At 54.1% G+C, this 11,666-nt stretch overlaps 6 protein-coding genes across 6 annotated transcripts; 3 read left to right on the top strand and 3 right to left on the bottom strand.

Annotated features, from left to right (window-relative positions):
• Positions 1-206: 206 nt before the first annotated feature.
• Positions 207-1,029, bottom strand: COCCADRAFT_111991 (uncharacterized protein; the record flags this gene model as incomplete). The annotated part of the gene is made up of 2 exons (XM_007720167.1): positions 207-937; positions 987-1,029. The coding sequence occupies 2 exons, from the start codon at positions 1,027-1,029 to the stop codon at positions 207-209; spliced, it is 774 nt and encodes a 257-aa protein (XP_007718357.1).
• Positions 1,030-1,804: 775 nt separating this feature from the next.
• COCCADRAFT_111990 (uncharacterized protein) lies at positions 1,805-3,688 on the bottom strand (the record flags this gene model as incomplete). Its single annotated transcript, XM_007720168.1, has 3 exons — positions 1,805-3,352; positions 3,404-3,539; positions 3,588-3,688. The coding sequence occupies 3 exons, from the start codon at positions 3,686-3,688 to the stop codon at positions 1,805-1,807; spliced, it is 1,785 nt and encodes a 594-aa protein (XP_007718358.1).
• Positions 3,689-4,030: 342 nt separating this feature from the next.
• COCCADRAFT_31165 (uncharacterized protein) lies at positions 4,031-5,672 on the top strand (the record flags this gene model as incomplete). Its single annotated transcript, XM_007720169.1, has 2 exons — positions 4,031-5,400; positions 5,459-5,672. The coding sequence occupies 2 exons, from the start codon at positions 4,031-4,033 to the stop codon at positions 5,670-5,672; spliced, it is 1,584 nt and encodes a 527-aa protein (XP_007718359.1).
• Positions 5,673-5,893: 221 nt separating this feature from the next.
• COCCADRAFT_41916 (uncharacterized protein) lies at positions 5,894-6,639 on the bottom strand (the record flags this gene model as incomplete). Its single annotated transcript, XM_007720170.1, has 3 exons — positions 5,894-6,212; positions 6,244-6,457; positions 6,582-6,639. The coding sequence occupies 3 exons, from the start codon at positions 6,637-6,639 to the stop codon at positions 5,894-5,896; spliced, it is 591 nt and encodes a 196-aa protein (XP_007718360.1).
• An 816-nt stretch (positions 6,640-7,455) lies between these two features.
• On the top strand, positions 7,456-9,720 carry COCCADRAFT_41917 (uncharacterized protein; the record flags this gene model as incomplete). The annotated part of the gene is made up of 4 exons (XM_007720171.1): positions 7,456-7,461; positions 7,597-7,689; positions 7,972-8,712; positions 8,761-9,720. The coding sequence occupies 4 exons, from the start codon at positions 7,456-7,458 to the stop codon at positions 9,718-9,720; spliced, it is 1,800 nt and encodes a 599-aa protein (XP_007718361.1).
• A 478-nt stretch (positions 9,721-10,198) lies between these two features.
• Positions 10,199-11,666, top strand: COCCADRAFT_52121 (uncharacterized protein; the record flags this gene model as incomplete). The annotated part of the gene is made up of 2 exons (XM_007720172.1): positions 10,199-10,256; positions 10,547-11,666. Coding segments are annotated over 2 exons (1,178 nt in total), but the record flags the coding sequence as incomplete, so codon positions are not given.

Raw genomic sequence — 11,666 nt, forward strand, 5'->3', positions numbered from 1 at the left:
TATTGCGTTGTTGAGATAAACGTTCATAAAGGTGCGCAAACTTGGTGGGGTGGCCAACTCGCTTGCCTGGCCAACTCGCTTATCCAGCACGTTAAGTGTAATGAGTTTAGTATGACGCATGTCGCCATGGCCGTACCTACATATGATTATTTTTGCAAGCCCTAGACAATCAGCAGATAGTAACCATCTCGAATCCAAGCCTAGACTCAGGAGTAATCGGTACCAAATCTTATGGCCCATTTAACCTCCTCTAGCCCCAGCCTTGCTGTATATTCCTTGACATCGTCATCACTATGCCCCCAAGATGCCTTCATCCAATCAGGCGCCTGGTTCTCTTTGACAACAATCCGGACAAACTCCATGCCCGGCGTGCGGTCCATGATTTGCAGTCGCACTTGCGTAATTATGTGCTGCTTGATACATCGAGTCCAAGTCGCATTGGGGTTGTGAATGAATTTTGATACAGCGCTTCGGTCTTCTGCAGTGACTCTGGGATGTCCTGAGACAAGATCAAACGTGTACATGGGAAAGCGCAGGTGAAACTTGATTGCTGGGAGTATGTCTATACCGACCAGTGAGTCTATATTCACCCAAATTCTCAAAGTACCTCCGGGATGGTGGTAGCGTGCCACGCGTTGTCTGATTTCATCGCTCGCTTGGTTTGCCCGGAGCGGAGGAGGGAAAAACGATTTGAAGTATCCATCTAAGGCAAACAGAGGGAAGCGATGTGTCGACAACCAGAGTGGGCGGAGCTCCATTCTGATAAGTGTACAGGTTTGTGTCAGGCCGATGAAGGGGAGAGGTTTGTGAGGAGGTCGCCGGACTTCATAGTCGGGCCGTAAGCCCCTGCGCCGAGATGTCGTGGACTTTGGATATGTGTTTGGGAATGTCCGCGTGCTTATTTCTATGACAACTTCGTATATGCGATTCCGAATTTCTGGGTGTTGTTAGTATTTTTGAGGCTGAATAAATCACGTGCTACTTACCCCCTGGCAGATCCAAGAATCTGAAGATCTGGCTTGTATCCATAGCCTGCGCTTGCTCTGATATTTCAGTCTCTACTGCGGCTTGCCCTGTACAATATGAGATAGGCGTGTTGGCTTTTGGGCGCTTGTTGGGATACTTTTCTATGACTTCTTGTGCAGAGCGTTTCTTGTTTGCTGTTGCAATCGATTTCTTGAACCCTTTGCGGGGCCTTTGACCCACAAATTAGCAGTTGCAATATAATACGACTGACTAGATACTCTGATTCAACTCACATTTCGATGACAAAAAACCAACGGTTGTTGTAGAGAAGTGCGTGGAGGTGGGTCAAAGGAGTGAGGTTGGATGTTGGCGCATGGGTGCGTCGGTTGAGTGCTAGCGTTGGACCCTGACGACAAAAGCGGTGGAGAGACGATATCCCCTACAGGCCTAAGTGGATCGTACCTATTGGCTAAGCAAGTATCATGTTTTAGTTGTGCAGCTCCCATTGGTTGGGCAACACGAAGTCTTGGAAGTTTGAAAGCACCCAAACCACCAAAACTACCACACTGTTCGAAAATACGAGAACACAATAGGAGTACATTTCCCTACTAACGATGGTATTTTTCAGAGCGAAAAACAGCTTACCATACGCTATTTTGGACATGGAGAGTTGTTCGTACGAGCAAAGGCGCTAACTCGGGAAGATAATGCCTAATGAGGCCAGCAAACGCAAGATCATTGGATGAACGGCAGTCAAACACCACTCCAGGAACCAATTCTTGGCCAGGTAATTTGTTCAGATAATATTCATAAACATTGGACGCTGTTGCTATTCACTTCAAGTCACTGTAATATCCCCCGGCATCTTAACCAGCCAGTTCTCCCAAAACCTGAACCCGTCAATTCCCTGCTCTCGACAGAGTGCACCCGCTTCCTCGGCCATTTCTAGCTCTTCTGTCGCGACACCAACACTCCAGCCAAATCTTTCAGCTGTCTCTTGCGCTGTTACGCCCCTACCAAATGTCTCCCAATCCCATGTGACCTCCATGCTGGGAGGTTCTTGGTGAAGAGTCTTGAACCAAGCCAAAAGACTGGCAATAGTTTTCTCGTCAGTGCGATCACGACCTTGCACGACTAGAAGACCACTCTTGAATTGCCTTAGGCGTACTGGCAATTTCAACGTATCCCACATGCGCGCTGCCTTCTCAAAATCTGAGGGGCTAACAAGCTCCACACCGCCCCTTGCACGATTGAAGACGGCCCAAAGATCCACAAGCGTCATGATGCCACCTTCTTTTCGCAGGATACCATGCGTGTCATCGGTGAGCCACTCGGCCAGGTTTCTCGAAAGCTCAGACACATACAGGGACTCAGAACCTGACCCGGACCCAAGCATGTCCTTTGTCGTAACGAGACCCAGTGCAGACGCCGACTGAGATGCTAATGCGTTTGCCTCAGAGCTGCTATTAGTACCCAAGTTGGCCTGTGATGCAAATTGCTCTGCAAGAGCGATAATCTCTTTTGCTGATGTCATCAAAGCCTCAAGGTCCTCAAAGGCGCTGCCTATCATGGCCTCGTTGTTCTGTCTCTGCTCTAGTCCGCGTCGCTCCAAACCCGCAATACCAACAACTCGGGGTCGTTCAGATTCTACAGAAGAAGCGTCAGATTGTACAGTGTAGCCGTCGTCAGCTATAATAGAGGCTAGCCGTGGCTTCGGAATTGGCGGGGCACTTTGAAGGAGCCATTTGCGCTGTACTAATGCATTCTTCAGGCGTTCATAAAATATAGGCCCCCCACCAGCACGGAAAGACAGCTTGATGCATTCAATGGTATCGGATTGTAATGGTGACGAGAGTGTTGGGCCTGGAGAATGGGACCTGGTGGGCTCCTGAAGCATGTCAAAGCGCTTGTCTACGGCCGTTGTGAGGGATGCACCGCAAATCTCGCAATTGAGGAGAGAAGGGTGGTTCTGGTAGGTGCAACGAGGACATGCCGATGGCGATGTTGTGGAAGCCGAAGGAGGAGGAGGAGTTCCATTCTTCACATCTTTCGGAGGCGGGCCTGGGGCTGGTCGATTCGACATGGCCGCTATGGCTGCTTTGACGACATGTACAGTCGGCGGCTTTATTCCGCAAGCCAGACATGGCGGTATGGGTGTGCGAGATGCGAGAGCGGGGTCGAAGTTGGAAGGCACGGGGTTGGAGAAGGAACATATCGGGCACACCCATGTTGCGCTCGCTGGAGGTGGAGGCGCGGGGCTGCTGTGCCGCGGCGGAGTAGAAGAGGACGAGGCGGTTGGCGTGGGAGCCAAAGGAGCACCTCGCGACAGCTGCTTCAAGGGCTTCGGGTAGAGAGTTACCTTGGGTGACGACTTAAGAAAGCCAGCCTGTATTGTTGTTAGTCATGGTGCCCATGGATCAAGCCATATCCAGCATACATAGAACTCTGGTTTCTCGACATCTTTCAGGAAGATGGCGACGGAGTTCTTGCGCGGCTCATTGTGGTCGACATAGCAGACGCGGTGTGAGGTCAGATACGACTGCCCGTTTTGATACTCGGGTATTTTGAACTTCCTGTTCGCATGTTAGCAGCGGATGAGTGCCATCTGCGGACACGCGTACCCCTCGTAAAGCCCTACGGCATCTTGGACAAAAAGCAGCGTCTCCTCCGGCAGGAGCGACGGGCGCAGTGCGGTGGTGAGGTCGAGCTGGTGCAGGAACATTCAGACCATTTGTAAGTGAGCGTATGCAAAATACGGTATCGGGCGTCGTTTGACCTAATGCCCATTTCCCCAGTCCGGCACGTCGTCATATCCCCGACGCTAAGCTCATCACAGTTAGCACCATCTCAGCGGCCGCCAAGCAACAACACCGTGCAAATCACTGTCGTCGGGTCGTCGCCTCGCCTCACCCTCATCCACCCACGCCCACCTCATTTCCACACCCACATACTACATCTCTGCCGCTGTGCACCACATTGATCCATCTTCTCTAACTCCACTGTGCACATACTCACTCTGCAGCCTTCTTTTTTGTCGCCCCTGTTTCCCTTGCTCCCCTGTTCCATGTCCCTGCCCTCTGCCACTGTTGCGTGGGCGCGACCGATGCAGTCACCCGCCTACAACACCGTCACCCCTCGAACCACACTCCAGCCTGCCGCTCCACCCGCGTCTGTTAGTCTTCACACTCCTCTGGCGACTTGTGCCTCCGCTCACACACGCCTACAGTCTGCCATGGCTCCTGAGCAGCCCAAGAAGAAAGTCGAGTGGCCGCCTGCCGTACGCGAGTACGTCCGACGTGCTTTCGACCCCGCCAACGCGATTCCGGGCATCTCGCAAGCAGATATGCAGGCGAGACTCAAGGAGACCATCGGCTACTTCGCTGAGCGCAACTCACATGACAACGTACATTGGCCTACCTTTCCCCTGCCTCAGGAGCTTCTCCTCGAGGAACGGAGGGCAGCCGCGCTCAACGCATCTGCCAATGGCTTCACGAACGGCATGCAACCTACATACGTAAATGGCATTGTCGACCACACTAACCAGAACACACTCCTTTCCAAAAAGCGCAATGCTCACGACGCTGAAGAACTACCAGCCGAACAAGCGCAAGCCAGCGTCCCACCGTGGCGCAAAACTAACCTAGCATCTCGAATGACCTATGCCGATGGACACAGCGAAAAGCGCCAAAAGAAGAACGCATTTACGGACGCCGCAAGTAAGTTAGACCAGACCGAGCTTGACAAGCGACGACAACGCTTTCAGCTCGGCAACAACGGTCCGAAATCGACATCACCCTGGGGCTCATCACGCAAAGACGAAGATGAGATGCCTACCGGACCTGTAGTTGGAACCAACGAGAACCTTGAGAAAAGCTATTTCCGTTTGACTGCACCACCGAAAGCTGAAACCGTGCGCCCCCTGCATGTGCTCAAGAAGACGTTGGCCATGCTTGTGGAGAAATGGAAAGCAGAAAAGAACTACAACTACATTTGTAACCAGTTCAAGTCACTGCGCCAGGATCTGACTGTTCAACATATCAAGAATGCCTTTACAGTCAAGGTGTACGAGATCCATGCGCGGATCTCATTAGAAAAGGGGGATTTGGGTGAGTATAATCAGTGCCAGACGCAGCTCAAGGCACTGTATGCGCAGAATCTGGGGGGCAACCCAGCTGAGTTCAAGGCGTACCGCATTCTTTATTTTGTGTATACGTGCAATAAGACCGACATGAACGACATGTTGGCAGAATTAACCCTCGCAGACAAAACACACCCATGGATCAAGCATGCACTTGACGTCCGATCATCACTTGCCCTTGGCAACTACCACAAGTTCTTCCGACTTTACCTCGAAGCCCAGAACATGGGCGCTTACCTCATGGACATGTTTGTCGAGCGTGAGCGCCTCAATGCTCTAGCTAACATTTCTCGCGGGTACGTTTGGTGGTTGTACTTTAGGTTTGGGGTGATTGTTTACTGACAGGGTACGCAGATACGTAAATGTTTCTCTTCGTTTCCTGACTGATGAGCTTGGTTTCGACAATGATGCATCTTGCCGTGAATTTCTCGAAACGCACGGTGCACAAAACACTATTGAAGACAAGGGCGATCGCCAGTATCGGGTCAGGATCCGCGAAGTCGCATCGCAAATCGAGAGTCTCCGTGCGGCGGCATTCAGCAAAGTAGACATCAAAGGACAAATATGAATCGACTGGAGCGCAAGCGGTGCTGGCCGTTGTCAGCTGCACCCTTTAGATTACGAATTCCCCCCGATTGCTCTATATCCGTTACTCCTACTACTAATTTGTATACTTATGGTTGTTTGCTCATGCCTGGCGCCATGTGTGTCGTGGGGATTGCAGTGGCGGTAGCAAAGGCGCCACCTGAAGCGGCGAGTTTTGGTGTTATTTGGGTGGATGGTGACTATCTATGTGTAGTCGGGACGCGGGAGACCCGTTCCATGCGCTAGATGCAAGGAAGTTTCTAGATGCTTTCTTTCTGTTACGGCCAAAGTTTCAGACAGGCTCCTGACTAGCCATGTTTTCTTAGTTGGGAAACGGGATACGTCATTAGCGCCAATGAAAAACGTGGAATCGGGAATAAGATTGCGGGAAGAGAGGGGAAGAGGGGACGAGGGAGCGAGGGTGTTGCTGACTGCAGGACTGCTCGAAGCGTTTGTCTCAGCGGTATCCAGGTTGATGCGGCAGGTTGCAGTGGGTGGAGGCCGACGGGAGGATGGAGGACAGCTTCAGACTGTACCGGGTGATCGACAGCCACTGCATGGGGATTGCAGGCCCAGGCACAGGCACAGGCAGCGTGTGGAATTGGCAGGGTTGTGAGCATTTGAGTTTGCTGTGGCTTGGAGAGGTTTTCTGTGGGACGAGAAGTTGCAGGCGCTGGGGCTTGGCCAATGAGGAGGCTCGAAGCATGTTTTGGCCTTTGATTCGGCCAGGCACGGGTGTCGAGTGGTTGACGCTAGCTGCAGGCTCTTCTTGCAAAAAAAGGGCAAAGACAGTGTGCTTGGTAGACAGCAGACAGTAATGCATTGGTTGATGACAAGCGTGTTTGGTATGCGGGCACGAGGGTGTGGCGATGCTATAGGGCGTTATGGGGACGTTGATCAAAAGTACCGAATGGGGGGGGGGGTGTGGGTTCGCATGGGCACAATGACATGTTCATGCAACGCCGCAAGAAGAAGCAAGGGAGGCCTACCAACGCCAGCGCGCCGGGGCTATGATTGGGCGTTTTGTGGACCTGCAGCCCGGCAGCCCGACGTTTGGCAGACAGAGCATGGCGTAGGCCCTGGAATCCCCTGGGGCCGCAGCCAGCCATAGTCGGCCACGGCCAGCCATAGCCTGCCATAGTCTGCCCATAGTCCACCCATACACAGCCATGCTACACAGCCATGCCAGGTCACATGGCGTGCTGGCCGACTGCCGCCCTGGCTCCGTGTCGTCAGTGGCCACCAGCAGCGCAAATATACTACACACCTACTACGTATCTAGTATGTACGTGCGTACAGACAGGGCCCCGTCCACCCATCCAATCCAATCCACATGGACGAGCAGGAAAAAACTAAAAGAAGGCAACCCTCGAGGCCCAGAGAGCCGCCTGCCAAGTCTCAGGTGGTGCAGGGCTGGGATCCCTTCGCCGTGAAAGCACCCACTCATTCCCTAAACTTTTGGCTACCCGCGCATCCTCTTGTCTGTACGTACGTACTTGTACCTGACGACAATCACCGTGCACCTGCCCCAGACGTTTTCCCTTTACCCTTTGTCTTTTGCTCGTCGTCACAGCCTTGGACTGCACGACTCGCACTGTCCCTTCACCCGCCGCCCACTCGCCCCCGCACACGCCGCATCCCCGGTCGACAGTCATACACTCGTAGCCAGTCGGAGCCCCAAAGTTCCTGACACCTCCTGACTGCTCCTCACGGCACAACGCTTCCGCGTCTTCTGCGCATCCTCTCCTCCTCGTCCGCACCCCAAGATGAAGGTGAGTTGCTCTGTCTTTTTTGCTTTTGCCGCCACCACAGGTCCCCGCGCCTGCACCACCTGCACCGGCGTCTGCACCGGCGCTGGGGGCATTGGCCGAGTCAAGGCGCGCATACATGCTAACGGTATTCTCTAGTTCCGCAGGAGTGTAAAGAGCGAAAAGGACACCCGCCCGCACCACATCTCGATTCCACCAAAGGATGCCATAGCCATTGTGCCGCCCAAGAAGGTACGTACTACCACCAAGCACATTGCACACACGCCGCCGCCGCCAGAGGTGACTGCCCATTGCCTCGACACTCACTCGCTGTTGCCTGTGCGGGTGCCATGATCGAGGCCAACGCGGCCCTCTTGGGCTGCAGTCGTTGCGCGCAGGACCATTATCCACCGCCAGCCCTGCGCCCAAGACGCTCAAGCCGCTCGATGTTCGCCATTGCTCCAGGCGCTTTGTCCTGGTACCCGCTTCCCGATAGGGCAGATGAGCGCGAAGCTAACGGCGATCTCATTTCAGGTCATAAAAGCCCTCTACGATTACACGCCCACAGATACCAGCCCAAACTCTGTCTACCTTGCCTTTTCCCAGGGCGACTTTCTGCACGTTGTCGGGCGTGAGGACGACAGCGACTGGTACGAAGCCTGCAACCCGCTGCACGGCACCCGCGGCCTCGTTCCCGTCTCATACTTTGAGGGCGTAGGCAAGACAGTGCGCGACAGTGCTGGCGCCCCCCCAGTACCTCGCGCCACAACACAACAACCGCACGATTCCGGCTACCAAGAGCGCATCACAAGCCCGCAACCCTCAACCCAGGACATTATGACGCAACAGATGCGCATGTCGCGCTCGGGAAAGACTGGCGCCATGGTCTATGGCGTCGTTATCTACGACTTCCACGCAGAGCGGCCCGACGAGCTCGAGGCCAAAGAAGGCGAGGCCATCATTGTCATCGCCCAGTCCAACCCCGAGTGGTTTGTCGCAAAGCCCATTACCCGACTCGGCGGCCCCGGCCTGATACCCGTCTCCTTTATCGAGATCCGCGACATGACTACTGGACAAGTAGTCACCGACACGCAAGCCGCCGTGACTGCTGCTGGCGTGCCCAAGGTCGAGGAGTGGAAGAAGATGGCTGCAGACTACAAGAACGGTAGCATTCCTCTCGGCAAGCTGGAAACAAACTCGGGCCAGTCGCTGCAACAAGGCATGGAGCGTTTGAGCGTGCGCAGCCAAAATGGCGGCCACCAAAAGACCGGTTCGGTAGGTGGTGTGCACTCACCTTTCGTACGCGATACTGACCCTGTGCAGATCTCCCACTCGCGCAACGGTTCCATGGCGCAGGCTCGAAATCCGCACCGCACGTCCGACAACTTGCTCGCACCTATCAAGGCATGTGTGCCACGTTACTGCTTTGCTGACGATATCTTCTGGTTCATCATTGAGTGCCAGATGGAAGACGGCCGTCACTGGGAGTTGCAGCGTCTATACCAGGATTTCTACGATCTTCAGATACAACTTATTGCCTCCTACCCCGTCGAGGCTGGTACGAGTGGCTCGGGAGAACGAACACTGCCATTTATGCCAGGCCCGGTAACCTACGTCACCGATAATATTTCCAACGGGCGCCGTGCCAACCTTGACGAGTACATCAAGAACCTGCTCAAACTGGGCCCGCACATTACCCAAGGACACCTTGTCAAGGGTTTCTTTGCCCCACGACAAGGCGACTACGAAATCGACCCCGATGTTGTGGCTGCTGAAGAATACCGTTTGTCCCAGCAGTCACATCACTCGTCAACCCCTTCACATGGAGGAGCCAGCAGGCAATCGTCTGCCGACCAACTTCAAGCTACGACCCCAGTGACTCCTTTCTCGACTGGCTCAACCTATGCCTCGCACCAACGCGGTCCATCGACAGCCTCGCAAGCATACTCAACGAGCCTCAACCCACCGCCTATGAACCACTCACACTCGTCTGTCTCGACCGCCACCGGCACCGGTACGTCGGCGCTCAAGATCAAAGTATGGTTCGAGGAAGACAACTGTGTCGTCATTCGCATGCCCATATCGCTCAAGTTTGTTGATCTCTACAACAAGCTTGTTGAGAGGAGGAAGCTGGAGCGGCCTGGCGAGGAAGAGGAGGAGCTGATTGTCGAGTACAAGGACGAGCAAGAAAATTACTTTTACCCGATTGAGAACGACGAGGACCTGCAGATCGCGGTGGAGCGTAATCCCAAGCTAACACTTAGTGTTACAACGAGGCGGTAATGGTGGAGTAAATGGTAAGACTTGGCGTTTCTTCTTCTTCTTCTTCTTCTTCTAATTCCCCTAGTTTTTATTTCCTTTCTTGTATGGTAGCCCGTGCCATTGTGCAGTGGCTACCTTGGTCCGGCTACCTTGATCCCTGTCTTTTGCTTTGTTTTTTTTCTCCTTTGTTCTTGCTGCTTTCGGAATTGCATAAGGGTCCATAGCTCTCGGTTGCGAACGAACAGGTGTTTGTGGAGTCTGTGGGGCATTAAGTGCATGACGGCAAGCGGGTTCCTTTCTTTTCGGCCAGTCTTTTTGGTTTGGTCTGCAACTATTTCATCGACACAGAGAGGAGGTGTTGAGGCTAGATTATATGAGGGTGGGCTTTGGATTGAGCAACATGTGGTGGATGAGCAATGATGGGGAGGCGATGAATGATAAAAATGGGTTATCTATCCATTAGGTGTATTTGAAAAATTTCACTCCGCTCTAGTACTACATGTGTGGTGATGATGTCTTGTCTGAGAAGTGGGGAGCGATGCACGTGGTCGAGTGCTGTAGTCCAAAGATGGGTGTGGGGTGCCGTTCACATGCCTCAGCCGATACTAGCCATGAGTTCCGAGCTTGCGGTTTGATAGAGAATCGAATTGCTGCCGGTTGCGACATGGCTGGCCAATGGCTGTGCAAAGAGGCCGACTCGGGAGGCTCTGCTCCGACGTCGGTGTTTAGAGTCCGGGGCGGATTCAGTGTTGGGCACCGCTAGACCCAGACATGTTCGTCAGTGGCTGCTCTTTCAAATCCCGCAACCTATTCACACCTCTCTCTCTCTCTCCTGCAGCTCTCACAGTCTGTGAGATTCTGCCTGCTCCCCCTGCGCCATACAGCCGCCTGTTACGAGGCCTCACGAGCGAAGACCCACGACCGGATCGTCTACCAGGGCCTTCACATGCAGCACAGAAAGAGAGAGTTTGCCAACAACTGGGGGAAGCTGCAATGGGGGAGGAACAAGCCAGCGGTGTGAAGACACCTGTCGCTACGGAGACTATATCCCAAGCCACCATACCAAAAGTCGCAAGCCCTTCGATTGCGATTCCTAGACCAAAACTCGCAGTGCCGAGTATGCGCACGCCGACGACGACGAAGACGCCCACAGACACGCCGCGCGAATGGAACACGGCCAAACTGGGTATGCGCGTGGGCGCAGACGCCCTCTCAGCTGGCGCAGCAGGCATCTTGGTCGCTCCCATCATCACCATGATAGATAAAGGCATCATCGAGAACGCCAGCGGCAGAAACACACTGGGCGACAGCCTCAAACAAAGCCTCACGCAACTCGTCTCAAAACCGCACCGCTTCCTCTCCAGCAAACCTTTCGCCCTAATCTTCAGCCTCTACTTCGGCACCTACCTGACCGCCAACACAATCGACACCGCATCCGCAACGCTCAAGCTCACTCAGCCCCTGCAGCAGCAAACAAGCGGCACCAGCAAATTCGTCGCTACCAGCTCCGCCAACCTAGCACTTTGTCTATATAAAGACAACCAATTCACCCGCCTCTTCGCAGCCCCAGGATCCTCCCCCCGCCCCGTACCCCTCCCCACCTTCGCCTTGTTCACCGTCCGCGACTGCCTCACCATCTTCGCCAGTTTCAACCTTCCCCCGCTCCTCGCGCCCGCACTCGAAGAGCGTATGAGCGCCCAGCTAAATAGCTACGTGGGTGCGCTTAGCATAGCCCAGTTTGTTACCCCCGCTGCCGTGCAGCTGGTTAGCACGCCCTTGCACTTGCTTGGCCTGGACTTGTACAATAGGCCTGGTGTGCATGTTGGAGGCCGCGATGGCAGGGCTGCACGCGTCTTGAGGGATTGGGGGAAGAGTGCTGCGGCGAGGATTTGTAGGATTGTCCCGGCGTTTGGGGTGGGTGGGGTGGTGAATACGAAGGTTAGGAGGGGGTTGATGGGGAGGTTAGA

This window comes from Bipolaris zeicola (genome assembly GCF_000523435.1).
Source record: "Bipolaris zeicola 26-R-13 unplaced genomic scaffold scaffold_414, whole genome shotgun sequence".
In the NCBI taxonomy this organism is placed as follows: Eukaryota; Fungi; Ascomycota; class Dothideomycetes; order Pleosporales; family Pleosporaceae; genus Bipolaris; species Bipolaris zeicola.